The sequence below is a fragment of the Colossoma macropomum genome, unplaced genomic scaffold (genome assembly GCF_904425465.1).
Source record: "Colossoma macropomum unplaced genomic scaffold, Colossoma_macropomum, whole genome shotgun sequence".
Classification (NCBI taxonomy): domain Eukaryota; kingdom Metazoa; phylum Chordata; class Actinopteri; order Characiformes; family Serrasalmidae; genus Colossoma; species Colossoma macropomum.
In genome coordinates this window covers 2425801-2451832 of record NW_023495878.1, presented here as the reverse complement: position 1 = coordinate 2451832, position 26032 = coordinate 2425801, and the positions used below count along the sequence as shown (strand labels likewise).

The 26032-nt window shown below is 39.4% G+C and overlaps 3 protein-coding genes across 12 annotated transcripts in view; 1 reads left to right on the top strand and 2 right to left on the bottom strand.

Moving 5' to 3' along the window:
* shank3b (SH3 and multiple ankyrin repeat domains 3b) overlaps positions 1 to 7114 on the bottom strand; it is a 35663-nt gene extending 28549 nt beyond the window's left edge. For 3 of the 10 annotated variants that reach the window (XM_036563843.1, XM_036563849.1, XM_036563848.1), the window contains exon 1: positions 139 to 753. The gene's annotated coding sequence lies outside the window, so the exon portion shown is untranslated. Of the gene's footprint in view, positions 1 to 138; positions 754 to 2240; positions 2272 to 4457; positions 6165 to 6975 lie in introns of those variants that run through there. The other 7 variants (XM_036563850.1, XM_036563853.1, XM_036563852.1 and 4 more) reach the window with 5 other exon arrangements.
* Positions 7115 to 8097: 983 nt separating this feature from the next.
* On the bottom strand, positions 8098 to 10120 carry cdnf (cerebral dopamine neurotrophic factor). Its single transcript, XM_036563799.1, has 4 exons — positions 9937 to 10120; positions 9235 to 9362; positions 8973 to 9114; positions 8098 to 8587 (listed from the first exon to the last, which is right to left on the bottom strand). The coding sequence occupies exons 1-4, from the start codon at positions 10013 to 10015 to the stop codon at positions 8397 to 8399; spliced, it is 540 nt and encodes a 179-aa protein (XP_036419692.1). The 5' UTR covers positions 10016 to 10120; the 3' UTR covers positions 8098 to 8396.
* A 7162-nt stretch (positions 10121 to 17282) lies between these two features.
* hspa14 (heat shock protein 14) lies at positions 17283 to 25995 on the top strand. Its single transcript, XM_036563806.1, has 14 exons — positions 17283 to 17369; positions 18667 to 18747; positions 19777 to 19859; positions 20187 to 20235; positions 20415 to 20520; positions 20636 to 20726; positions 20864 to 20968; positions 21845 to 22006; positions 22090 to 22245; positions 22330 to 22432; positions 23600 to 23815; positions 24027 to 24176; positions 25537 to 25604; positions 25749 to 25995. The coding sequence occupies exons 1-14, from the start codon at positions 17313 to 17315 to the stop codon at positions 25834 to 25836; spliced, it is 1515 nt and encodes a 504-aa protein (XP_036419699.1). The 5' UTR covers positions 17283 to 17312; the 3' UTR covers positions 25837 to 25995.
* The last annotated feature ends 37 nt before the right edge of the window (positions 25996 to 26032 follow it).

Here is a 26032-nt window from a genome sequence, read left to right as displayed (position 1 = left end):
AAAACATGACTGCGACAGAACTTCGCACTGATTTCAATACTCACATGAAGTATATTCACATACTGATTAAAAACAATGAAAAACAATTGATAAAACGATAAGAATGTCCATCATCTAATGAGAGTACATATTATTCACCTTCCCATATGAAGCTTGCTGTAGGACTGTGGATATGTCTGCAGCCCTGGGATCTTCACAACACTCCAAAATTTTCCAAAATCAGCCTCCAATATCACGAAAGTGCCCTCACAGTTTTCCGATTGTTATTCCAATTTCGCGTCACAAGTAACAGAACTGAATTTCTCAGTGGTTCCTGTGAACTCCTAGACTTCAGGAAGCTTCAAGCCCAACCCTGAAGCTGTGAGGCAGAAAGCAGGAAAACTAGCAGGAAAAAGGAAACTGTAACAGGAAAGGCTCCATTCCCTGCACTGCACACTTCAGCCAACCAGCTGGCTCCTTTCAAACACCTCTGCCAATAAGAGGCCTTGTTTTCAATACGTTAACCAATAACCCACGTCTAAATTAAAAACAGACTAATACTCAATCTCTGCTTCAATGCATCAGCTTGGTTGGAGGCCGATCCTACTACGACTATAACTCCTATTCACATTTAACAACCCAGTGGGCATGAGGTACGTAGACCAAAAATTCAGGATTATTAGTCCATACCCTAAGGAATGCTGATCTACAAGGTTCCTAAAGGTCTCCTGGCTTGGACGTATAGTTGAAAAAGTTTCACACTCAGATATCTTGTTTACAAAAACAGTGTTTTTAAATGACCACTGCTTTCAAAGGTTGCTTAGGGAAACAAAATTGACCCCCTACTCTACCTATTTTTGTATTTTTCCTATTCTACACACCTGTCTCAGCCCACAAGGAGCTTTAATCAGGCATGCTCCATGAGACAAAGCACAAAAAAAGTGCATAGTGTGGGGACGCCAAGGTTGAGAGAGTTACTTTTAAAAATGTATTCTGGTACAGACTACTGACCACTTGTTGAAAAATGTAATGTGTAATTGATTATTTTAATTCAGAACTGATTATTTTACATTACTTTTGAATTACTTGTCTCTTTTTAAGGTTGTATAATTAAATAAAGACAACAGAAAACCAGTTTCAACAAAAATTTACCTTAACACAAGGTAAAGAGGAACAGGAGTACTCTGTTTTATAAAGCAAAACAACAGATTGTAGGTGGCTTAATTGTCTGTGCTTTATGTGTGATATGCTTGTCGCCAAATGAAAATTGGGTATTCAAAATATACTAAACAAAAATATAAATGCAACACATTTGGTTTCGTTCCGATTTTGCAGTAAAAAAAGATCCAGAACTTTTTCCTAGAAATGTATCACACTGCTGCAGGTACATGGTGGTCACAACAGATACTAATGTGGGAATTCTGTTTCATATCCCACCCTGTTTTCAGTGGAATTACAGTAAAATCTTTTTAGTAAAAAGGAAATATTTCAAACATAAAAGTGGTCAATTTCTACAGTTTAAATTGTATGAGTTTAGACTCATGAGCAATGAAAAGTTGAAAAGTTTAGATTTAGATTTAAGTTTAGACTAGCTCCCCAAAAGAAAATTTTAAAAGGAAAATGGAAAAAACAGAGGTGATCGCTGTAGAATGATTCAGTTTGTTCAAGTTTACCAACTATGCAAATACAACATAGTTAAAAACTATATACTGCTCTCCTGGGATTTTACCCTATTTGTTAAAAATCTGCTGCTGGCCATACCAAAATCAAAATATCAATCAGGCAGACATCTTCTTTAGAGACCCTTCATGAACAATAATTCTAAAAAGAGAATATTTTGTGTTTGATCCACTAAAAGGCTCTATACTGGCTCATAAGGCCTCATATTTGTGTGTCATGCTTGGACTTTGATGCTTGCTGTTTGTGATGATGGCATTGGTTTCACACATAATGTAAAGGTGAGCTGACAGTCTTAGTTAAAAATAATGATAAATTAAACATTAACATTTCGCAACCCATCATTCAAAAACCGAACAAAGAAATAATTTATGGGAATATGAAACCAACTCATAAAACTTTGCCCTATTTTTATGCTTTGGAACTTTTGGAGTTCATGTTAGTTCATAGTTTTAGTTAGTTTTAGTTCTTTTAATTCATATTTAGCATTAAAACAAGGCTGGTTAATGTTAGTAAAAATTTGATATATAGTTAGTCAAACTCTAGAATTTTATATAGCAACAAATGAGAATAAAAGTGCTTACTCTCAGTCAGATCAGTTTGCTGTTGTAGAATCTGTGAATTAAGAAATCCAGGGTAAATGTCAGGTTAAATATTTCAGTGACTTTGGGAAAAAGCTACAGATCTTAATACTGCAAATAAAATTGGACATATTTACTAAAATTTCTATGGATTGGCTGAATAAAACAACACAAATTGCTGCTGAGGAGGGGAGATTCTTCAGAATTCTTTGCTAGCAGCAGCATACGTCTAATCTACACTAAATACATTATAAACTCTTCTAATATACACTATATGCATTCATGTGACACATTTAACATTCAAAACGATGGATTTCAACAAAAGGTGATGGGCATGTGTGAAGTTTGAATGTTACCCTGCTGGTAATCATTCATTCCTGCCTTTTTTCTGTAACTGTAACAGAATACAGTTACTTCTTTTTTTGTATCCTGATCACGTATTGCGGATGCATGTATCCCATTACTACTGAATTTTGGTAGCAGCCTACATGAGGGTCCTCTATGAGCATCCCCTTGCTGCTTAAGGGATGCTGCACGATGCTTCTTCTTCTCTTACTTTCTTCCAAAATCACTATGGCCTTAAAAATTTGTAAAAGTGACTGCTCAGCGGCCAAGTTATGTACGTATGTATGTTGCGCTGGTATGTGTGGATCAAACACAGCAGTGCTGCTGGAGTTTTTAAACACCTCAATGTCACTGTTGGACTGAGAATAGTGTAATTGAGTGGACAGAGAGTGGACACAGTGTTCAAAAACTCCAGCAGCACTGCTGGGTCTGATCCACTCGCATGAGCACAACTCACACTAACACGCCACCACCACATCAGTGTCAGTGCAGTGCTGAGAATGATCCACCACCCAAATAATACCAGCTCTGTGGTGGTCTGACGAGATGCAAGTATGCAGTCTGTAATTGTAGAGCTACTACAAGATGCTACGTGCATCTATATGGTGGACTGATGGAGCTGATCAATGGACAATGAGTGTAGAAACAAGAAGGTTGTTTTAATATTATGGATGATTGGTGTCAACAGATAAATGGACAGGGACATTATATGTGCAAAAGTCTGTAGACGCCTGCTCATCAAACATTTCTTCTGAAATCAAGGGTATTAATAGTAAGTTTGTCCCTTCCTTTAATGCAGTAACACACTCTACTATTCTGAGAAGATTTTACACTAGATGTTGGAACTTTGCTGTAAGGTTTTGTTTGTACTCAGCCTCAGGAGCATTAGTGAGGTCATATACTGATGTTAGATTTAGATCACAAAGGCACTCTAGTTCATCCCAAAAGCACTGCTCCACAACCCAATGTGGGGGAGGCTCTATGTCCCTCTAGCCGGTGCCTGCCATGACCTTAGGCTCACGTGCGGTTGCTCCAGAGCATCTCATTCTATTGCCAATTCTTTCTATGGAAGTTACACAAGCTGTGTGTGCACAACTGAATGCCTGTGTCAGCAACAGAGACAACTTACAGTAGCTGAATGATCTAATTAGGAGTGTGTCTGACATTTTGGACGTACTGTATAGTCATAAAAGATCTAGTACCATAAAAAAGTTTGAAAAATTGTCATAATAATAATAACTGTTATTTCATTCAATGGTAATTTAGAGTAGAGTTAAACATTACAAGGCAGGCACGAGAAGGTATTTTAACATGTTTTATTTATAAAATTAATATCTGAAGTTCTTTGGGAATATCAAGAAATTATTAAATGATAAATAATATACTGTAGGAAACAAGAAATAGCTTATCTATTTTAACTATTTTTATTTCAACTATTTTTCAAATAGAAGGCATTCTGGATGTTAATTTTATTATAACTTCATTCTCAATGTTATACAGCATTCTTGATTGTTCTGAAATCATCTACAACATAAAATGCCTTCATTTTTACAGCTACCTACAATTTACTTGAAACCTATAAAGCTGTTCAGTACTAGCATCATATTAGAATCATTTTTCACATACACACTGGTTTGATATAGAAAACATTGATTACACACTTTTGAATGGTGATTTCAAGCTTCTAAACAGTAGTGTAGACTGACACAGATAATGACAATAGGTATGTTCTGGAGGGATGAACATAAGATACTGCCCAGTGGTTCTCCATATTTCATACACATCAAAAGCACACCCACTTACACGTTCTTCTACATTGACAAAAACATACTATGACTATTTGGAAAAGGGGCCAAACACCCATTATTCGCAGACCTTGGGCTTCTGCAGTCTCCAGAAACCTCCACTGGGCCTGTTTTCAACCTCAGCCCTTCTGACCATGGAATCCACTTCCTGTGATCTCAGCCCCACTTCCTGCCCCTCTTCCCTGCTGGATTGAGCTGAGGCTCCTCGGGATGTTTTGACAGGAAGTGAAGGAAAGCCTGTGCTCTGCTGATAGCTTAGCCTTTTCCTCCACCACCACACACACACACACAGCTCACACACACACATATACACACACACGCACTGACAGCAAGACAGAAATAAAAGTGGCTGCCACCCACCCACATACACCCCTGATCAATCCTAAATGCATACAGAGTGACAGGATTAAAAATATCTCTTCTGGCTGAAGGGGCAGCACATGAGTACTCCGGCACATTCATGAAAACTCCCAGATAGAGTATATGTACAACAGCACACTTAGCTGTCAGCTTCTACTGCCAAATGATGCAAAAGTCCACCTATAAGTATGCATATTCTCTCACTGTCAACTTGCACGTATTGCAGGTAAACATTCAGCGTCCTTACACGTTTACTTATGAAGTGTTACCAAGCTAACTCCAAAAATGCTATCAGACTTAGAGGAAGTCACAACTGCCGCCACACTCACTCTGTTACATAAGAACTGCCTTGAAGTCTGTGAAAGCCTCCAGAGGAGGGGAAAAGGTAAGTAGGCAAAGAGCTCTCTCCTCTCTAAAGCGGGAGACTGCACCTGCCAGCACAGATGCTTTCACCAGTTAAAAAAGGTGCTTTTGGACTCTGAGAGTACTCACAAGCCATGAAGCTAATTGCAATCCTTCTGCCTTCATTTCAACGGTGACTATCAAGGCCTATTGGAAAGTAACAAAAACCTCCACGTAATGCAACCTTTTCAGGCCAAAACTGTTACTTTACTTTGCATGATTAGCATGATGGGTTTCATCAGAGATTGTCTTACATAAACATCCAGTTATAATATATGCAACCTGTTTAATTCTTTACCGTGAGTTTAATTCATCACTCTCATAATTACACAGCGTACAAATAGTTTCATGGTAGTTACTGACATGACATGAATATTATGTCTTAATAGTAATAACTGAATAATAAGCCTTAAAGGTTAAGCGTTGCCTGTGGGGACAGTCACAATGAAATATGAACACTCAAAAAAGGCAACTGGCGTTTTACACAGACTGACCTAAAATATTCAAGTTACCACAAGTACCGTGCGTTCTCACAAACACACACTTACACGCCTACACGGAGACACACATACACACACACACACACGCCCTCTCCCAACCCCCTATTTTCGCCCTTCTACTCACACTCCGAAGCTGTGCTCCTTTAATTTGTGTCCCCTTTAGCACGCCCATGTAGAGTGGTTGCGCTGTGGCAGGGCTGTGAGCGCGCGTGGGCGTGCGCGTCTCACCTCATCGCGCGGAGAACCTCCATCACTCGCGGTGCGTGTGAATTCACATGCTAGCGAAGTGCTGTCACTGCATCCCAATACCGCCGCACCTCTCCAAGTGCTCGCTCATCGCTATGGCAACCGGGAGAAAAATGGTTCGCTGGGAAACTTTACTTGCTTTTTCTTTTTTTCCTCTCTCTTTTAAAGGGCCAGGGCGGCGATGTGGAGCAAGCGCGCGCCACAGAGAGACAGAAGACTGGATGAACGCATGGAGGAGAAGAGATGTTTGAAGTGGGGGTGGAGAGAAGATGGGGAGATGAAGGGAGATGAGAGAGAGAGAGAGAGATAGAGAGAGAGAGAGAGAGAGAGAGAGAGAGAGAGATTGGGAGAAAGGGAAAGAGAAAGAGAGTGTGTGTGTGTGAGAGAGAGAGAGAGAGAGGGAAAGAGGGGCAAGACGGAGGGATAGAGAGAGAGAAGAAGAGAAAAGGGGAGAGAGTGAAAGAGAGACAGAAACAGAGAAAGGGATAGTGCGAGAGGGAGAGAAATAGAGAGAAGGAGTGAAAGAGAGATAGAGAAAGAAAAAGGGGAGAGGGAGAGCGAGAGAGAGAGAGAGGGAGAAGGAAAGAAAAGAGGGGAGAGCAGTGGTTCAGTGTGTAGGCGTTGGGGCTGTGAGGATCGGCCTCAGTCACGACAGAAATCAGGAAGACACAAGGTAGCGACAGGTAATGAGTCTGAGGAGCGCAAGAGAGAGCGCATGTGTGATGTACCATGATAAATGCTGTAAACACACAGCACCAACATGTAAAATTCATTCATGCCGGCGGGGATATCTAACAAACCTTTAACAAGATTGGCGCTCTCACCACAAGAACTGAAAATCTATTTAGATGCCCCCCACACAGACACTCACACAGCGCCTGCTGGGTTAAAGTGTCTTATAATCTCTCAGATTGAATAATGTGGCTGTGTACACCCACTGTAAGTGTATGCGGTGAAAATGAGTCCTAAAGAGCATTATTATCATGTCCACACATTCATATACACACACAGACATATCACTCTTACTCACAGTCAAGTTAGAAAACCGAAAATCAGTTAAAGTGCAAGAAAAAAACTTACCCTATATAACCAGGACTCTCATTGCATATCATCTCGGCTTCCTCCCCGAGAATCCGTCTCTGCTCTGTGTGAGTATATGCGTGTGTGTTTCTGTGAGCGTGTGTATATGTGTGTGTATGTGTGTGAGCGTGTGTGTGTATATGCGAGTATGCGTATTTGTAAGTGCATGTGTGTATGAGAGAGAGGGGGGAACAGAGAGATAGGGAGGGAGAAAGGGAGAGAGAAAGATGGAGAGGGACAGGGAGAGAGAGAGAGAGATGGAGGGAGAAGGAGAGCAAGAGGGAGAGATAGAAGAGAGAGAGAGAGGGAGAGAGAGAGTGAGAGAGGGAGAGTGAGAGAGACACAGAGAGAAGGAGAAAGAGAAAGAGAGAGAGAGAGAGAGAGAGAGAGAGAGAGAGAGAGGGAGAGAGGGAGAGAGTGCGGAGGCAGAAAGACTGTTACTGTATGACAGGAATGCTCAGCTCAGCCCACACAGTGCAAGCATGATACACTGACTAGCTGTGTGTGTGAGTGAGTGAGTGTGTGTGCGCGCTTGTTCAGAGAGAGAGAGAGAGAGAGAGAGCAAGAGAGAGGGGGAGAGAAAAAGAGATGCAGGCCTTGCCCACGCAGTGGAGTGGGAGAGTGAGCCTGCCTCTCTCTCTCTCTCTCTCTCTCTCTCTGCCTCCTTCTCACTCTCTCAACAGCTATAATAAGAGAGAAAAGGAACTGGTCAGAACAAGAAGGGGAATGAATGAGAAAGAAGAGAGCAGAGAAGGAGAGATTGAGAGTGAGAGAGAGAGGGAAGCAGTGGTACTGATGTGACTGACTGGCTCAGTGACATAGAAACTTTGTCAGCAAAAATGTGTGGATCATCAAAAATAGGAAATCAAATGCTAATCATCGCCATGGCAACCCACTAAATGTAAACATCAGCAGTCTGCTGGTGTGTGGGCGTGCTTCTTTCAGTGTGTGTCTGATGTTCTGATCACAACAATACGATTCTCCCCGAAGGTCACAAGTATGACACACGCAATTATGTAATTCACACTCACGAGAACGTGCACACATGCACTTCAACATGTGCACAATCAGACAAGGACCAACACTAACCATACAAAACATCCAGACAAATACTCACACATATGTAATGTGCATATATGTATTAGACGAGCTGCAATGGTGTTACATCTTCAAGTGCTCCCTCTGTTTATTCCAAAAGCAAAATATGGGTCACAGAACCAGTCAGAGTTTCCTCAAAGCTTCCCAATTACGTTCTACACATCAATGAAACCACCAAATTTCACATGCCAATAAACAGCATATGTGAGATCACAGTGCCCAACATCAAATTAAAAGCCTTAGAGACATGCTAAGGGCAGCTGCATAAGGGGCCCCTCTCAGCTATGCACTTGTCCCTAGCACGGAGCTGCGTGAGAGGGCCCTTATAACTCATCCGAATGCATCCTAGTCTGAGCTGTGTTGTGTTTGGGGGCCACCTCCTGGATGAGATCTATAAGGTCGCTCTTTTCCAGGCATGCTCGGCACTCCTCTCCCCACGAAGCCAGCACTCTCTTCAGGTCCAGCACCCGCATCTTTGACAGAGCCTCTCGGCTCCAGTCCAGCACCTGTTGCTCTGGAACACACATCCACAGAATTGTATGAATATATAAATGTTTGTATGTATGTTTATTCACTACACAACAATGTTTTTTTAATTTCCTTAACTGTTAGAAACAATCAAGAATGAGAGAGAATGCAAACTCATAAATCAGAATTTTTAAGATTTCCCAATGTTATTTAAAAATGATTTGCCAAAATTATTCCAAAAATGGAACGCAACTGGTTAAGGTTACAAGAGTTGTTCTTGTAAGAATCTGTTCAATTTCTGTGAGCTTTTCCAGTTACACTTCAATGTTTATAAAACATCAAAAATAAATATGTAAACATGAGAAATAAATAAGTTTGCACTTTTTTCCACATTCTGTGAGACCAGGGAACGTGGCAGGAGAAAGTCGTACCATATCGTAAGTCACAGATCTGCTGGTCTCTCTGCTGGAGCCGCTGGCAAATCTTCCGCACCGGGACGTGGGCACTGAGGGGGCGACTCACCTCCCCGGTCACTTTGGCAGCTGCATCACTCGAGGCTCCAAGGTAATAACACTGTGATATGAGAAAGAGGGAGGTAAACAGAGAGGGGGGGGCGGAGAATTCGCCTTTAGGTAAGACACAAGAGAGTCTCAGTAAACGTGTTTGTACAATATGTACGTGCATGTGCCATACTAGCCGGTTCTCTTTCCCTGTAGCTTCAGCACAGGCTTTCATAAGTCCTTCCTCTACGAGTGCTGTGGACAGCTCCTTATGAGAGGCCACCAGGGACTGGTAGAGGCGTTCCAAAAACCCCACACACACTGCATGGGATACACACACACAGTTTAAAAATACAAGAAATTCACACTAGCAAGCAGCTAGCTGATTCTTACTTTGCATAACAATTTCAGAGAGTGTTTAAGAACCTAGATGGAATCATTACAAGTGTCAGGTTGGGTACTGATACTGTAATAATAATGCAACACACTGCACTATATACACGTTTACCTCCCATTAAGTACACTGGGAGTAAGTTGGAGCTGCTTTACAAATTGATGCAAGCTTACAATACACGTATAAGGCATGTTTAAGGGTTAAGAACAACCATCTCTCCACAAATTTGCAGTGCCTTTCACCTCCGTCCATTTTCAGTCTGGGTGGTGATGCAGCACAAGAACTTTAAGCAGGCAACTTTTAGCACATCTTACTGGGAATCGATGCTACTTAAAGACGATTTCTCATCTCAGAAACATTCAAGGAGGCGACGCAGCTTAACGAGGACACATTCTGGTTTAAAAAACTTCATGCACTTTAGAGTCTCTGACGAATTCATACTGTGCTGCTATTTTTACACGCAGAGATTCGTGCGCTGCGAGCTCGACAAGTCCACCTCACCTTCGCATTCCTCTGCATCGGTAACTGCGAAAACAACACATAAAAGTAACAGGACGGCGGCATTATTCGTTACAGACATGGCTGTTTAAGTTTATTCAGCACTGACGCACCGAGCACTCCGTGCGGACTCCAGCTCCCAGACCCCCACGACCACCTGCTCCAACCATCAGCAGTTTCTAAATTCGGCGCTGGTCATTCATTGGCTGTACAGCGGCGCCTTTTCTGCGATGTGATTTGTTGAAGACGCTCTCAATCTCCGGACAGCTGTTTCTTGGTGGGCTCTGGGTGCGTTTTCACTGCCACCAACAGGGACGCCGCTTTATGCTGAAAAGCGCTGGGGTGAGAGATGTAGGAAATATTGCCTGATTCGTATCACGTAACTTAACAGTAACAGTCCTGTTGACTTCTACTTTATTAAGCTTCATGTCCAATAGGCTCAAAGACACAGTGTTTTTGATCTATGAATAAAGAAGTCAACAGAGTCTGTTGGCTGTACAAACACAGTCATAGGTCAGAGCTCTACACTCATATCCAGATGAGCAGCAAGCAGCCACAGTCTAACTGTATTTAGGCGGGTTTTTTAAAAAGGTATTTAATTAATAAACTGCATTTCTTAATAATGCGGAATATACTTGAATAAGATGAACTCCTCCTCACGTCCAATCAGTTATCAAAACTTTGATTGACAAACATTTCACTCACTCCTGTTGTGAGGAGGACTTTGCCCCCTGCCCATCTGTATCGTTCTCAATAGCGAATAGCGAATAACGTGTCCAGTTCACTATTGATGTAACAGGCGTGTGTTTGGGGGCGAACACGGCACAGATTGTCCAGATCACATCACACGGCTTTACTGACTGCACACAGGTCTGCTACTGTTGGAAATACGATATGGCCAGTGATCTGCCCAGCAGAGCCTATAAAGGTAGCACGTTTGAAAAATTGTGTCTGAGGAATAGTTACGCTTGAAATGTTATTGCTATTCATTTGCCTTTCTGACTGCATGAGACCACGAGTCCTATCATAAACAACGCATTAAAAATTTATAAATATTATGATAACATTCATGAGTTTGTGTGAGCTCCTTAAGGTATGGAAATGAGATAAGACACGCACAAATCAAATAATTATTTCGTGAAAATGATTTAGTTTCTTTGCCATTTGTGACAGAGACTGTACACTTGAACGTGAAAAGCTTTTGTTGTTCTTATCGGTGATAAAATGAACTCATTTGTTTAACAGAACGACAGCGCCATCTATCTGCTGACAGCAGCGGTTAACGCACCCAGTGGCTTATTTGCTGACATGTTTAAATGCTGTATCATTTCATATTATGGTTGAAATGACCCTAGACTGTCTCTGTACTTTTAGTGGGTTTCCATGCATGTTGGCAGGATTTGAACTTATTTTTGCTGGAAACTCTAGAAGCAATCTGGCAACCTTGACTGGAAATGCCGTGAACGCCGATTGTTTGGTTGCTAACGTTACATTTACAACACACGGACAAAAGCTAATGCTAACCTGTGTACATAAATTGACAGCTGACTAGCTAGATAACACATAGTTTACCTTTAATTGCGGCCAATTACTGATACAAACACCTACCTTAAGCGAAAAAAAAACATATTACGTTTAGTTTTAGCCTAACATTATGTTGCCTCAGTGTGGCGCTCCAGTCTAGCTAGCCTGGCGGGATAAATCTACGGGCAACTTATCATTAACGTTACTGGACGTTAAAGTTTCTAGTTCGCGTTAAATTAACATCAGAGAAAACTTATATCAGACTAATTAACGTTATAACATTAAACTATTTGCTATCAGCTGCAGCGTTTCGGTTAACCGAATCGCGCTCATCTGCTGAGTTTCCGTTGAATTTTGAATTTTACTCGTGCGCGTTCTTGTGCGCGCGACCTGTAGCAGTGCAGTAGGTGCTGATGCTCTGGTTTAAGCGCCCATTAAACAGTATTAAAGGGGAAGTCCACCGATTTTTCAAAATATCTGCATATTTGAAACTTTGTATAGTACTGTGGCTGACTGCGTAAAACTTAAGTGTTTAAGTATCATTTAAGAGATAGATTCAAAACTTAATTTTTTCTATCTACATTTTGCAACTGTCAAAAATGTAATGCACTTAAACTTGGGGTCTAAACTCAAATTATAACTATAGATTTTTTTTTCCACTTTCCACTTAAACATTTCCCTGAAGAGATTTTGAGGCACCCACTTAAGGCATAGACTAAGGTTCACTTAAAGGGGAACTGCACCTATTTTTCAAAATTTCTGCATAATTCAATGGTTGAGATGTAGACAAAGTGTACATCAGAGTGGTTTGATGTGAAATAGTGTAGTATAGAGAAGCTTACTAGCTCAGATGGGGTCAATATGTCTACAACACAGCTACAGCCATTTAATTTATATGTAATATTGATGGTGGTGATGGTGGTAAATCTTTAAAAATATTATATTTCTTAAGCTGGGCCTACACTACACGAGTAGTCTCCCGATTTTGTATGTGCATGGTACAGAAACTTACCAAGATTTCTTTACTATAGGAACCAGGAGTCGCAATGTCTACAATGCAGTTTTTATTTGCTTAATTTTTATTTAGTGCCTAAAACCAGCAGTGAACCTAAATGTGTCTTCTGAGTTTTTATATGTAATGATGGTTGGTCATAAATCTGAAAAAATAAGATTTCTTTGCGGACTATTTTGCCTTACAACGGCCTGCATGTTCCTCTCTGCCGTGAATGGATTAAAATAAATTGATTGAAATACATTTTAAGCCAAAACTTTGTCACAAAGTTTTCATAAAACAGTGTCTCAGGCATCAGGCAGCGTATATCTAACCATTTTATGTAATAACTGTTTGTGAGGGAGCTTTTAAAGGCGTTAAACTCCAAACATCTGGTTCCTATCACCACCACTGTGAGCAATTCTGATTGTAAATTTCTCTAGAACGGAGCATTTCACACCAAACCACTCTGAATGGCTTTCTTTACATCTTAAACATTTAATTATGTATATTTTCATTAAAAATCAGTGGAGTTTCCCTTTAATTCACCTTAACCAGTATTAGGTTTAAAGCCCTGCAAGTATTGCAGAGGAAATCATTTTAAACCGCAGCTTAGTATGATGGCCTACTGCTGTACTATTGGTGGTGTTTAGTAGTGACTGATGGAATTTTATGTTTTCCTGATGGGTTGATATTAGATGGGTGGATAAAGGATTCTAATGGTTTAACAGGTGACCTGTGAATGATTCCAGATGCATTCAGTGGTTTCCTAATGGGGTCTAAAGGTGTTCTACAGGAACCTAGTGGCCTATAATGGTAACCATCAAGCCAGTTCCCGTTAGCAAGTAAATCATCAGGTTTAATCCTAATGGTTCTAAGGGTCTTCTTTTTAGCAGGGTTGTCAGGCCATTGGCATTAATAATTCCACAGCCAGCACAGCACTTAACAGAGCTCATGGATCATTATCAGTTTACTGTGCCTTCGGGACCTCATAACGTTCATAAAAATGACTTTCATAAAAATCCTTTGAGTGTTCATCATAGTAATAACACTATAGACTATCCAAAATTCTTATTCTTATGACAGAACCACATGTTGTGTCCACCCTGCATCTTGGGGTAAGTGACCTTTGGACAAACACAACATATATAAAGTTTTTTTCTAAAGTATTCTCAACAGTAATTCTTATGGCCTCTCAAATCTTTCAGAGTGTTAAAGAGGATTTTATTATAAAATGGGTTTCTTTCTCTCATCCATATCTGGATCAGACATCATTATAACTCCAAGGAATATTAACAGTAGACATCTTTGAACAAAAATGGGAATAAAATTACTTGACCCACTTTTAAATATAATGAATCAATTTAATGGTTTGTTTACCTGTGAAGAATTACTGATTTATTTTAACCCCTTAAAATTACAGACTAAGGCTTATTATTCGGTAACTACATGTGCTTCAGTGCAAACTAGCTGAGCTATTCTTAGGTTATAGAAGTGTGTAATAAAACTTTGGGCCTGCTAGTGGGCCCTGGCCTTTTAAGGGGTTAATAAAATATGAAGATGACAGGGTGGACAAGGACATGACAGGCTGGACCAGGATATGACGGAGCGGACAAGAACATTTCATATTTACAATAATGGTAGTAGGTTAATTAACATTGTGTCCATAATAAATAATATGCTTTTATTTGACAGTAGAGAGTGGCTTTGCGTGTGTGAGTCAGTGAGTGACTGAATGTGTCAGTGTTTTGGTCATGCTTATTATTTAAGTGCTCTTGTTGCAGTGCGATGAGTGACAGGAGGTCAAATTACCATTTTAAAACCTTGCAAGAACAGTTTGCTTATTCGAAACATCAGTGGTTTAACAGTTAATAGGAAATTTTATTTAAATAACAAAAAAAAAAGAAAACAAAGAAAAGGCATGTATATATTTGTGCTTGTGTTCAATATCTTGATATTCTAAAATTATTTGAATGAACTTGTTATTTCACCACAAGTAAAAGTATGATTTTTACTAGTGAAAATATCAATTTCACAGGTTAAATTAATTTCACTGGTGGTGTGGTGGGTAACGGTGTAGGTTGCTTCACAGCAAGAAGGGTCTAGGTTGGATTCCCCGGCCGGGCAACCAGGGTCCTTTCTGTGTGGACTTTGCACACATGTCTGTGTGGGTTTCCTCCCACAGTCTATAGACATGCAGTCAGGCTAATTGGAGATAATAAATTGCCCCTCGGTTTGAGTGGCTGTGTGAATGTATGTGTCTGTCTGTCTGCCCTGTGATGGACTGGCGACCTGTCAAGGGTGTTTCCTGCCTTCCGCCCAATAGTCTCCAGCACCACCCACAACCCAGGAGGATAAGTGACATAGATAATGTGTGTGTGTGTAGATATCTATATTTCTTACTATTCAGAATTGTGTTTTTACTAGAAAAACTGAAATACCACTTGTATAGCCGGTGTCATTTTAGTCTAAAACAGCTTGCCGTACGAGCCAGGGGTCGCAATGTCTACAATGCAAATATATAATTTATATTTATAATTTTGTTTACCATCCCAAACTACCAGTGAACCTAAATGTGTCTTCTGGGTTCTATATGTAATGTTAATGATGGTGAAATAGTGGTAAATCTGGAAAAAAAAACTCATCAACCATTTTGTGTAATAACCTTCTATGATGTAGCTTTTAGAGACACTCTTCAGACACCTGGTCCCCATCACCACTGTCGAGAATGATTTTGACAGTTGACAGATTTTGTATCTCAATGATTTAATTATGTAGAAATGTAGACATATAAGAATTTACCTTTAAAATATTTTATGGAAGTGACAACTATCACTATGACTAAACAGGATGTCAAAATCACATAAACCTATACATAAAATCTACCCAGCTAAAAATTATTTTATAAGATTTAAACATAACATTGACACAGCTTGTTCATTCTGTAGCAACTACTCAGAGACTCATTGTCAATAGGTGCAGAAATGTGTATATGCAAAAATGCACATGTATGTTTGATAAATCATACAATATTAATGGCTAAGTTTTATATTTACAACTATAAATTCTCAGGCAGAAGGCCCATTTTTGTTGCCCTTGAAAAGGAAATGGAACATTGTACTGAATTAATCCAGCCCACTTTAAAACAAAAAGATACAAAAACTGTTAATGCATGTATGAACTTCAATATTGTAGTGTAGTCATGTATATGTTGAGAACATTTTTGCATAAGCGCTGCCTGGGCAGGGCGAGGAACATCATCAAGGATGTTTCTCATCCTAACCATGGACTTTTTACCCTGCTCCCATCTGGCTGGCATTACAGGAACCTCCGCTCCCATACCAGCAGGCTCAGGAAGAGCTTCTTCCCTGAGGCCGTGACCCTGCTGAACTCCTCACTGCCACTTTAACTACATCTTTGCACTCACTGCACTGTATTGTACTTTATATCCTAGTATTATTGCACTATTCATATTTGCACCAACAATTACTGTACAAGTTCTCTGCATACTTCTTTTACATACGCTGCACTCACAGGACATACTACCTCATTGTACGCTCACCACTCACTCTGTATATATGTATATTGTATTTATACTTACATATCTATATTTTTTACCACTATATACCATCCTTCAGCTCTTTATATGTAAATCATATTGTATTTTGCACATCTGGTTAGATGCTAACTGCATTTCATTGGCTCTGTACCTATACTCCACACAATGCCAATAAAGTGGAGTCTAATCTAATCTATATTCTCCTAGTAAATTTATTTGTAGTACACTGTATATATGTGTATTTTTATATGCATCCAATATTGTGTATTGTGTTTTGCTTTCAATTAAAAAAGAGAAAGAAGGAACAACATGTCAGAATAGCACACCATCATTAGCAGTGTATTCAATAGTGCAGTATATGTAGTACAGAGTGATAAGAAGTGTGACAATAATTTTTTAAGGCAGCTTTCATTTTTGTAAGTCTATTCCATTAGCAACATTACAGTGGTCAACTCAACAAAGGCAGAACAGCCGCACAATTTGGACTCTCCCCTATAAATACGTTCTTAATAACAAGATAAAAGAACTGCTTTATAAAATATTGCATAGATGCTACCCTGTCTATGGTATGTTGAGCAAATTTTTCGACATGAGTGACGCCTGTACTTTTTGTAAAGGGACTTCAGAATCCATTGAACACTTATTTTTCAATTGTATATTTTCTTACTCGTTCTGTTGATCTCTTTTTTGACCTGAAGAGAAAGATTGGTAAAGAAATCCCCCTCAAAAGCCACTATGTTTTATATCTTTTGGATGACTTCTTGTTTAACCCAAATTAATGTTTTATAATAAACCTGATCATAATAATAGCTAAATTTTGTATACATAAGGTGAAATTTGCCAGAAAAAATACCTTCATACATGTTTGTACGCACAGATCTGTGTAAGCACATTTCTACAGTAGTGAATTGGCACCAGCAGCAAAATAAGAAATATTGTAAATCCGTTGCTACAGTATGTTAAAGCTTTTCAATTCTATTTAAATCCCAATGGTATTCTTTTTTTTGTGTCTGTTTTTTTTTTCTTCTTCTTTCCTCTTTATTTTTTTATTTTGTTTATTCTGGGATGCGAAGGCTGTAATATATATATATATATATATATAATATATATATATATATATATATATATATAGTGGGATGAGTTTTGGACGCAGCCAATCAGTAAATAAAGATTGGAACACAGCGTGAAATTCATTGGCTGAATGTATGCGCACTCTTTTCTCCTATTGGTCAAAGCAGAAGGCCCCGCCCTTTGTGAGCTGTATTGGTCATCCGGCTTCCGGAAGCGCTTTGAGTCACAGCGAGCATGGCTGCAATCGGGGTTCACTTCGGCTACACATGTGCCTGTGTGGCAGTGTTTAAGGTAAAGCGGATATATTCTGGTGTTTATTCTCAAAGCCTCTCGTTGGGGGTCGTGATAAACCCACAGCCACACGTTACCAGCTTTTTAATTGTGCCTATCTAACGGTAGCTGCTACTAGTAGCACAGTTAGCAAGTTAGCTTTAAGTTCACCGGCTAATGATGCGGTTTGTCTCAGTCATTGACTTCGGTGCAGGGTGTTCATAACCCTGGCCAAAGCACAGACGAGTCCAGCATGGTTTCAGTATATATTGCTTGTGTCCACTGGAGGAAAGTCATTTTAAGGCTATCTCTGCTCTTAAAAACGATGGGTTTTCCAGGGTTCTTTAGTAAAGGCAGTGGTTCTGTACAGAACAGTGAGCACTCAGAGAATATTTCCCTGCTTAAATCAATGCAGCCATAACCATTTATGTGAAAACACCAGTTGTTTACTTTATCCCAATTACAAGCAATAAAGACAGCATATATGGTTAACATTTACCATTTAGCTCGGTCAGTAGTTAGTATAAACAATAGTGCTATCCATTTTTTGTGTGATAAAATGCAAAAAAAGGAGAAATCAATATCAACATATGGGTGGAAAAATGTTTATTTTGAACAAATCTAAGTGAAGCAATGCTAAGAAATATAAACACATTTATATCAGTCTGTTTTACTGTGTGTGTGTTGCATGTGTGTTTCTTGCACATGATGCATGTATGCTGTGTCCTTCTGTCCGTCTTGGCTCCACACACACACCTTTCTGTGGTATTTCATATTGTATCCAACAGCATCTCACACTTACTTCAGCTTCTGCAGATGGTTGTTCTGTGGGCTGAAGGGACACCTGCCTCCTCCTCTGACACTGAAAATGTGTTATTTTATATGTTCCTCACAGAAAATGAGCAAAGGCCAAGACGTTTGAGGTTGAAATAATAATAAATGGCATAATTTTTCTTTTGGTAAACATTGAAAATGGGTCCCACAGACCCCAACACCACCCAAAGGTTAAATGTTTTTTTGCCTGGTGAGATTGGAGAGTGTTGTATATGCTTGACAGTGTAACAATGGAAAAACCTTTTTTGGTGCTTTTTCCCCCCAAAAGGTTCAATACAGAACCATATACAACACATTTTCCATCAGTCTGAAGAACAATTTCACCAGGCAAAAAAACATTAAAACATGCAAATGGTTTTTGGAGTGTTCATGGTTTTAAATAGAACCACTGTCTTTACTAAAGAACCATCGTTTTTTTAAGAGTGTAGCTAACTATCTATTTCCAGCCACAGTAGGTTAACTAATGTTAGGCTTGTTCTCTCAGGATGGGCGAGCAGATGTGGTGGCCAATGATGCAGGAGACCGAGTCACGCCCGCTGTAGTGGCGTACCGAGACACTGAGCAGGTAAGTTTCTCATACAGCACTGAAGTACAAGCTGACTGCTGTCTGCAGTCTAGTCTAGTAGAGAAGCATCACAGTAAAAGGACCCCCCACTCTTCCAGAGAGTGATAAGTGTTGCCCTGGGGTTTGGAAATCCTTGAATTTGGATCCATCAGTTTTTCACTTTTTTACACAATGAAATCATTGGGGTGTTAACAGTAATTCTGAGTGGTTTAATATGAAATGTGCCATTCTAGAGAAACATACAAAGTGTGAATTGTTTGCTATGGTGGTAGGAACCAGACATCTGAAGAGTTTAATGCCTCTAAAAGCTCCCTCACAGGAAGCTACTGCATGAAATGGTTATGAATATGAATTTACGATTGTTGTTGATGAGGTTTTGAATAAGGTTTTGGTCTAAAACATGGTTTTATTAATCTATTCGTGGCGGTTCGCTCATCATTTTGGATAATAGCCTAAATAACATGACTGTATTTGTGTTGTAGACTTTGATCCCTGGTTCCTGTCACCACCACTGTAAAGAGATTTGAGTCAGTATGTTACTCTACAAATAACCATTTTATCACCAACAAACCACTCTGGATGACTTTATTTTCTCAATGATAGAATTAGGCAATGAAATTGATGGGATTCCACTTCAAGGCATTTTCCCCATACATTTTTAGAAAATTGATAAATGATTTTCTGTGAATGCATTTAACATTGTAACTATGATTCCATAACATGGTGAGATACAAGACATCTTAATCAGGCTTTGTTTGTCTATATACAACACAGTCTATAGCTTTTTTTTTCTTCTTTGTTTATAACCTGTGAAAGTTTTTTTAGTATAGGGCTCTTATCCACATTTTTCTCAACTTCCCTGCGTATCTTTGAGCCCATGATTTTGTATGCAAAACAGAATGCTTCATTTTTGCCTCTTCTTTGCTTATTTTTGCATACAAGTTTTAACTTACGTTCATGTGGTATGCTGCGAGAACATCACTAGATGACTCAGATGTGATTGTGTCTTACCTTGTAATATTTCCACAGATTGTTGGTATTGCAGCAAAGCAGGGCAGAATACGGAACGCCGCCAATACTGTAGTGAAAGTGAAGCAGATTCTCGGCAGACGGTATGTCATACAGCTTATCTAAGATATTTCCTCTCCTGCATCAACATGCAAAAACACTTGGTGGAGGTTAATTTTAAATATAAGTATTCACAATTACTATAAAAGACTTTTGTTTACTTTTAAGGATAAGTGTTTGGGTAAGTCAGCCAATTTACTTGATCTTAACTAGTGTAAACAAGTTCTCTTGTAATTAAAAACTGGCTATTTTATTGAGATGTTCAAGGTTTTTTTTAAAGGCATTTTAATTAGTTCTGTTGTGTGACTAAAAAAAACTGAAGTAATAATAATTGAGATGCACTATAACGTTACATCTTCTTCTTCTTTTAGGTATGATGACCCAGAGGCTCAGGCACACATAGAAGAAAGCAAATGCACGGTAGGTATCAATATAATAAATACTGAAGCTGGGCGACAGTGACACAAAGCTGGTAGAACAAGCAGGCATTATGCATTATGACTGGATTAATTCTAGCAGAAATACAGTAGTGGTTGAGTGAACACTTGCATGAACCTCAAGCTTATATTCATAGGTGATGCTCTCTCTGTCACTTTAAGATTGTCAACAAAGGTGACTTGCCAATGTATGAACTTGACACGGGAGAGACAACCAAGTATGTGTCCCCGGAAGAGGTAGCCAAATTGGTCTTCCACAAAATGAAAGGTAAGTTGTTATGAATCCTCAACTATTATATTCAAACAAAAGTAATACTATAGTAACTAGTAGAAAGATATTTTTCAAATATGTTTTGTTACATACCTGCCATTTTTTTTTGCAGAGACAGCCCAGTCAGCTCTGGGTTCTGATGTTAAAGATGCTGTCATCACTGTGCCTTTTGAATTCGGAGAGATGCAAAAAAATGCATTAAGGTATGGAAATTTTGTATATATTAAAAAACTGCCAAGTCAAGCCCACAGGTGGACTGGGTGTGACAAATTAGTTGTGAATCTGGACATTAACACTTAGTAGGATGAGTGTATGGAGTATTTGTCTTTTTTTGTTTCAGGAACGCTGCAGAAGGTGCTGGGTTCAACGTACTTCGGCTGATCCACGAACCCTCCGCTGCTCTACTTGCCTACGGTATCGGCCAGGAGTCACCATCTGGGAAGAGGTACAGAGTCTCAAGGTTTATTCTTAGTAGATGTAATGTCAGCAGTTCAGCAAACAGCCCATGCATCAGTTAGACCTGCACAGTGTAGTCAAAATACCTCAATAAAAGATGTGCTGTGCAATATATTAAAAAGTCACTGGCGAACTCTTCATTTGACATAGAAAAAGGCATTATTTTGACCAAAATTACGATTTTTGGATTACGAGTGTCTTGATTCAGCAAAACACCCACAGAAACTCCTCTTGGACAAATGAGATGCTCACAGCACACAATAGTTTTGTGATGTGTTAAAGGTGGAGGTGGGAGATAAGGTAAAAAATGTAATATAATACTTTGTGAAGTTTTTCGATACACAAAATGCCACAATTTTTATTTTTTTGGACATCTGATAAGTTGGAGCAGACAAAGTAGTGCTATATTTCATAATACTATCAAAAAATCTGAATACAGTGGTATTCAGCATTGCGGACACTGTGCTACACTAAATCGAATTAAACAGGGTTAATTATGATCTCTTTGTAATCAACAGTTGGGAAATCATTTATAAGTGCTGACGATATCCAATATCCAATCAATATGCACAGAAAAACATATTGTACCATAATTTGTCATGATAATGATAAATATTGTCATATTGCCGTAGTTCAAGGCCAGTATTGTGGTAACAATTACCAAACGTTATATTCGGCAGCCATAGTGTCAATCCTCAAACGTTTTGCCTAGTTTCACGCTCATGGAGAGACCTTATTGTGGTCTCAGTCTCATCAGTGCTATTAAGAACATAAGTGTTAAGAGATTTTGTCAAACGCTGAAGTGTGCTTGTATTTAAAATGAAATCTGGCTCTCCCCTAACTCTTATCATCTTCTGTCTTTTAGCCATGCTCTGGTTTATAAACTTGGCGGCACGTCGCTGAGCGTGACGGCTCTGGAGGTGAACAGTGGGATGTACCGAGTGCTTGCCACACACACAGACCACAGCACCGGGGGAGAGAGCTTCACACACGCACTGGCACAGCATTTGGCTGCTGAGTTCAAGAAGTAAGTCAGTATGCTGCCTTTGTGGAGCTGCTTGTACTGATTGTGTCTGTGGTGGTGACTGGTGCTCATGCATTTGTTTCCAGGTTGTATAAGCATGATGTGAGCAGTAACCCTAGAGCGATGATGAAGCTGATGAACAGTGCTGATGTAGCTAAGCACACCCTCTCCACGTTAAGCAGCGCCAACTGCTTTGTGGACTCTCTCTATGATGGCATGGACTTCGAGTGTAACGTGTCAAGGTGTGCACAGTCGTTCTACAATAACTGTGAATCAGTGTTGTGTCTAAATGTTATGAAGATGTAAACATATTTTTTGGTTTACAGAGCTCGCTTTGAGTTGATCTGCTCCAACCTCTTCAATAAGAGCATCCAGCCAATCAAAATCCTCCTAGAGCAAGTCAAACTCTCCACTTCAGATGTCAACAAGGTGAACACTTGCGCGGGGGGGTTGTGGTTGTTTTTAAATTCTTTACATTTATCTTCATGTAAAGCAAAGACAAGTTAGCCAGATTTAAAAAAGTTAGCTGGATTAAAGAGTTAAACCCTATCCAGGGAAAAGAAGAGGGTAATGACATTCCCACTGGACAGTCCTCACTCTAAGCTTAAATTAGCTTAAGTTAGTTAAGTTAACCCTGAGGCCACAACCAGTAAAAACACTATGCCCTGATGAACCCTGCCATTGGCGCTCATTTCCAAGAGTGCTTTGTGTTCTCACATGAATGTATATGGGTGCTCAGCTGTGCTTACATGGCTTTCCGAGCACCTTAATGTCGACCTGAAATCAAAATCAGTTTTTTTTACCTTGTGGAACAAGTGCTTGGTCGCATTAAGCATGGTTCATCATATGATTTTAAAAGACAAAATTCTTGTTTTCCTGTGATCATACATGACTTTTGTCTGCCTCTAAAATGTTTTCTGTTTCTTTTTTTTTCTCATTTTTGTGTTTGTTTTTACATCATCGTGCACCAGCAGGCAGGGGCAATATTAGCCAACTATTTTGTCATGGTACAGAAATAAAGTGCATTATGAGTTCTTATTCACACTGACTTCGGTGACACTATGAGTGGTCTTTTTTTTAAATGAAACAAACACTCAACGGACTCTCAGTAACGTGTCAAAACATATGAGGTTAGGGTGAGGATTAATGCCAGGGTGAGGGTTAGGTTTTAGGTAAGGTTGGTAAGGTTAGGTTTTGCTTAATGGAAGTAACATATTAACAACACATCTACTTAATGTTAGTAATGTATCAACAGAACATCTACAAGATATTTACTTCAGTGTATTCAGATGCTTCACTACTGCTACTCCACTGATATGTTTTTGATGTGTTACTGATAATCTGTTAAGAGTTTGTTAATCATCTACAAAGGACCACTCCAAATACAGTGTTATCCTGACCTAAAAAGGATGCAAAAGGAAAGATTGCAACGTTCCTGTCCTGATGGTATAATTCACATGAATTTAAATACTTGGTGAAAGTAAATCAGTCATTGAGAGCTCATAATTAATGTTGATCACCCATCATCTGCCCAGCTTTAAGAGGTGCAATCATTTCGATTGGTACTTATACTTACATTTCAAATCTCTATTGCAGGTGGTCTTGAGTGGCGGCTCGGCACGGATTCCAAAGCTGCAGCAGATGATCCGAGACCTGTTCCTCGATGTGGAGCTGCTGTGCTCCATTCCCCCCGATGAGGTGATTCCGGTGGGGGCTGCCATGCAGGCAGGCATCCTTGTGGGCAAGGAGAGCCTGGTTCTGGGAGAGGACTCAATCACTGTGGACTGCTGTGCCTCTGACATACTGGTCAAGGTGAACAAGAAAGCACTTGGTGAAATTACTGCATCACCAACAGGTTGCAGTCCTAGACAAGTATACTGAACTTTTTTGCTGGTCTAGTAGTTGTAGAACAGGGAAATTTCAAAGCTGTGCTGGACTGCTTGAGTTGAGGTGCCCTGTCCTAGAATGTTAATGTGGTAGTTATGATGTACACACCTCACAGATGTGTTCTTTTCTCTTGCAGGAGGTGGATGAGTCTGGAGCAGACATTTTCACGGTTTTGTTTCCATCTGGCACGCCCCTCCCTGCCCGCCGGCAGCACACGCTACAGGGTCCTGGCAGCCTGGCATCTGTGTGTCTGGAACTGTTCCAGGCCCAGAAACCCCTAGCACAGGTTAGACTCATACATCCACTCTCTTATTAGACTACAACATGTACATATTCTGACTATGGGCATTTCATAATTAGCAATCTGTGGTTTGGGAATTGCGGGTTGATATCAGATGTTTTTCATGTGCGTATCTGCTGATGTAGATACATTTGTGTAGCAATGCTCATACCAAATCTTTGGAGAGGGGAAATATATATATATATATATATATATATATATATATATATATATATATATATATATATATATATATATATATATATATAAAATCAGTTCTAGATCTGTTCTGTAACACTTTACAATAAGACTGTCCTTATTAAAGGTTTATGAATGGTTTAAGATTAGTAATGGTTATCTATTGGCTCATAAACACTTGAAAAATGAATAAGCAGTTGCAACACAAATGAAAACAGCTACAGTGTTATGTCTGAATATGAATATCGATGAAACAGGTTTAATACTGACTGATGGGGAAGACAACATAAATAACCAGCAAGACCTGAGGTTTAACAGTATAGATGAATGTAAGCTCACTATTTGGCAAGCAACAGGTCACTGTTACCCCTGATGTTATTGATGTGTTATGACTGCTTATTTTAAGATTAAGTTGTGACCTAATTAATAATCATTAATAAACTCATTTTAAACCATTCATTAACTTTGTAAGGGTTGCTTTATTGTACAGTCGTGCCCTCTTTGGTAATAAACTTATTTATTCACATCATTCTGTTGAATTCTTGAAAGTGGAACCTTGGTAGGGTGGAGGCCAAAATTTGAACAATGAATTAATCTCTCTCTCTCGCTCTCTATCTCTCTGTCTCATATATTCCAAAATGAATTCTCAGCTTTAATTTCTTGTACAGTTCAGTGCTTTGTCAATTCTACACAAGAATACAGTAATACTGATTACATGTCTTATTCAAAAGCAGCAGATACACAAGTTATTCTGATTGGAGCGAGTTGAATCCTATACATGATAATATGTCTCGAAGTTCCAAAACTCCAAAAACGAGTGATTGTCTCACTTGTTCCTACCATCACTACACTCTACATTTAGAATATGTAGGCATTGGCAATACATTTATGTTGATTAGAGTAACAGAGAAGTATAACATTTATTTCTACAGTGTTACAAATGTAGAAAAATAATGAATAAACTGTAGACATTTTAGTGGAGTAGCCCAGTATCACTTAAAAATTCTGCTTTTCTGGAGTACAATAAATACATCCAAACACAGTTAGGAATATCGGTCAAATCTAAACATCTGCCCGACAGTGATTTTGTTATTAAATAAGCAGTTCTGTGCTGATACAGCTATCACCCATGCAACTCTCTTAATTTATCCTCCTCTGTGTCGTGTAGATTGTTCTTAGGGACCTGGAGCCCAAGGAGGAGATGCATGACATTCTCACAGTGCTGACAATGAAAAGGTAAAATTCCATATACAAAAACTGCCGTTGTACTATTCTATTGTATAAAGGAAGCGCAATTCTAGTATATGGCTAATTGTACTGTCAATGAAGTGTCTGATCAACCTTTTCACCCACTAAAATTTTAACATGTTTGATTTTCAGGGATGGCTCGCTACACGTTACCTGTACAGAGCAATGTAGCGGCAGGTCGGAGGCTGTAACCATAGCAACAGCTGCAGCAGCATCATAGTTTTTTCCCGCCACCGTAGTAACTTTAAAACCACAACATCTGTAATGGGTGGGCTTCGTAGCAACGTCTTTTGTTCCATATGATCACATGTTGACAAGCTACTGTTCCCTCAATGCTGACATTTAAATAAAAAGCTTTTTTTCCATTAAACATCTTTTTAATAGGGTGTTTTTCACCAGTAAATGTCAAAAAAACA

Excerpts from the sequence above, each read along its gene's own strand:
- cdnf (XM_036563799.1), bottom strand. The coding sequence starts at position 10,015 with ATGTCTGTAACGAATAATGCCGCCGTCCTGTTACTTTTATGTGTTGTT. Across the intron at positions 9,363-9,936 it reads CGATGCAGAGGAATGCGAAG|TGTGTGTGGGGTTTTTGGAA; the intron begins GTGAGGTGGACT and ends TATCCCATGCAG. Across the intron at positions 9,115-9,234 it reads CAGGGAAAGAGAACCGGCTA|TGTTATTACCTTGGAGCCTC; the intron begins GTATGGCACATG and ends CTCATATCACAG.
- hspa14 (XM_036563806.1), top strand. The coding sequence starts at position 17,313 with ATGGCTGCAATCGGGGTTCACTTCGGCTACACATGTGCCTGTGTGGCA. Across the intron at positions 20,236-20,414 it reads TAGAAGAAAGCAAATGCACG|ATTGTCAACAAAGGTGACTT; the intron begins GTAGGTATCAAT and ends TGTCACTTTAAG. Across the intron at positions 25,605-25,748 it reads ACAGTGCTGACAATGAAAAG|GGATGGCTCGCTACACGTTA; the intron begins GTAAAATTCCAT and ends TTTGATTTTCAG.